The following is a 2,485-nucleotide window of genomic DNA, read 5'->3' on the forward strand; positions in this document are numbered from 1 at the left end:
CATTAAATATATTGTTATAAATGTGATTACCGTTTACAGGATTATCGGCGAGAGATTTTATACTACAATTTCGTCACAAAGTTCTCCTATTGTTTAAATTGTTATTGCTAGAAAAAAAAGTAGTCTTCTACCAATCTCCTGTTCAACCACTGTGTTCTGCCATATTAACTTTATTATCACTGTATCCTGGAATGATAGAGCATGGTTTACAACAGGCAGCTTGTGTCAGGTAGTGTATGATTATATTATTTAAGTATTTAAAATTATTATTAAGTCAAAGTAAAATTGTCCTTTTCTAGACCGTCAAGGCCTATGTCACCCATTCCATCATTCGACGAAGATGAACTATCCATAAACAGTTTCGACAACAATATTTCATCCACGAATCACATACAACATAACAATATTTCAACAAAGGAACACATTAATGGTAATTCAGACAGAGATAGTGTTTGCATAAACGATAATAAGGCCGTGGAGACGATGGAGGGTAAATGCATGGACGAATTGAAGGATATAATAGTGCAAAAAAACAATAATGAGAACGAGAATTTGACTATGAAACCAATAGAAGTGGACTCGGCGCAGGAATGCACGGAATCTTATTCCGAAGTGTACTCTGCGAAGACGAACGATAACAATGTGCACAGGGCGCAAAGTATAAATGCAATAACGTTGAATACGACTGGGGACACGTTGCCGAGGGATACGAGCAATGATGCTCTTTCTGATGCTCGGCTAACAAATAATATAACGCAGATTGCACACGTTAATCCGGAATTGTGCGGCCTGCCTTTGAACCTATTTACAAAGGTATCGATCGATTAATAATTACATGAATTGATAGGTAGGCCATCTTGTTCAAATCTTGTATATGTCATATATATAACTTTATTCAAGGGTTACCTGTGTCTACCGTACCTGTCTCTACCGTATTTAGATCTGCTGGCAGATATCAATGTTAGGGGTTACATAGTGGGGGCAACAAACATTTTGTTTAAACAAAAAAAGCAGCTTATTGATGTACTTGTAGAGGTAAGCCAAAATCAAAATTTATTTGTTGAAATGCTCATACAACTATACTACTATAACTAATATACTAATTAGAACTACTCACATTAGTTGGAATAACAATATCCTTTGATTATATAGATTTAACGCGGTTTTTACTTAAACAATTGAAGGTGGAGAATACACGGATAGAGACGAGCGACCCGGAACTTCGGAGACAGTTACACTTAACGACAGAAGATCTAAGATTCGCGGACTACGTAGTGAGACACGTTGCTGAACCACGAAAAGACATATTTTTAGACGGAGTAGGCTGGGAAGGTGGCGATGAATGGATAAGAACCCAATTTCGAGTTTACTTGCTGAGCATGCTGAGGACGTCGATGCAACAAGATACCCGACAATCCGATCATTATAATTCTGCTTTTATTACCGCGTGGCGTTCTACGAACAATTACAAAATGTGGTGCAGTTGCGAGAAACCGGAAATGAATAATATAGAACCTGGACATCCATTCGCGGGACAATTATCGGTTCAAGATATGAAACTACGATTATCACAGTAATTATATTCTTAGACATACTGCCTAGCATCATATCGTTACGATACAATACAACGATGTGAAGTAAAATTAATTTATTTGTTTTCTAGTACAATGCAGAACACGGAAAGCGGTAGGAAATTGAATCAGGCAATGGCATCAACCGGAAGAGCAGTCGCAACAACCGGGAAGGCAGTCGGTAAGTCTACTATACAATAATTCAAATTTACATTGATCTATAACACGTTTCATTTTCCAAACTACAACGTGACGTACTTTTTGTATGAACTTGTTAGAAAAGACTGCAATAACCATGTATTTAATTTACATCGTGTTTAAGAGAGTTTAAATTCACCTTCATTTTCAAATTATTAATTCATAGTAATGAATGACAATTATTAAAATTTTCAATGTTTCAAACTAATGTTTCAAGCTTGTATCTTCTTATCAATTTCTTACGGCGAAAATTTAATTTTCTACTTTATGCTCAGAAATCTTTTGATTTTCAGTATATTGAAAACTGATTGATAAACCTAATAAAGAAATAGCTTTGTCAAGTTAGCTATTTACTTTAATCAGGTGGTGCATTATCGCAAGCCAAGGGAGCCTTTTCTAACTGGTGGACCACTTTAACCGCAGTTCAACCCGTTGAGGAAGGAAAAACTGCCGACAATCAAACTTCGACTGTGCACGAAATTACGAACTTGACTAATAAAAATGTTATCGACGATGAACAAGTTAGTAGTACGGATGTAGGAGTGATTGCAAATTAATTTTAAGGGATTCGATCATATTTTTGAGAGAGTTTATTTGACAAGAGTGTCAAATCTTTTGAAAGCCTCAATTCTAGTTCAGAAGTAGGGGACATTAAGTAGTTCAGTAGCAAGTAAAATTCATATACATATACCGAGTGTTTAGTTATATATATATAT

At 35.7% G+C, this 2,485-nt stretch overlaps 1 protein-coding gene across 1 annotated transcript; it reads left to right on the forward strand.

The window, feature by feature from the left end:
* Nucleotides 1-26: 26 nt before the first annotated feature.
* Nucleotides 27-2,479, forward strand: LOC108630092 (late secretory pathway protein AVL9 homolog; the record flags this gene model as incomplete). Its single annotated transcript, XM_018033156.2, has 6 exons — nucleotides 27-229; nucleotides 300-813; nucleotides 901-1,035; nucleotides 1,185-1,573; nucleotides 1,664-1,752; nucleotides 2,133-2,479. Coding segments are annotated over 6 exons (1,524 nt in total), but the record flags the coding sequence as incomplete, so codon positions are not given.
* Nucleotides 2,480-2,485: the final 6 nt, after the last annotated feature.

The sequence above is a fragment of the Ceratina calcarata genome, unplaced genomic scaffold (assembly GCF_001652005.2).
Source record: "Ceratina calcarata isolate Rehan_Ccalc_2016 unplaced genomic scaffold, ASM165200v1 scaffold671, whole genome shotgun sequence".
NCBI classification, from domain to species: domain Eukaryota; kingdom Metazoa; phylum Arthropoda; class Insecta; order Hymenoptera; family Apidae; genus Ceratina; species Ceratina calcarata.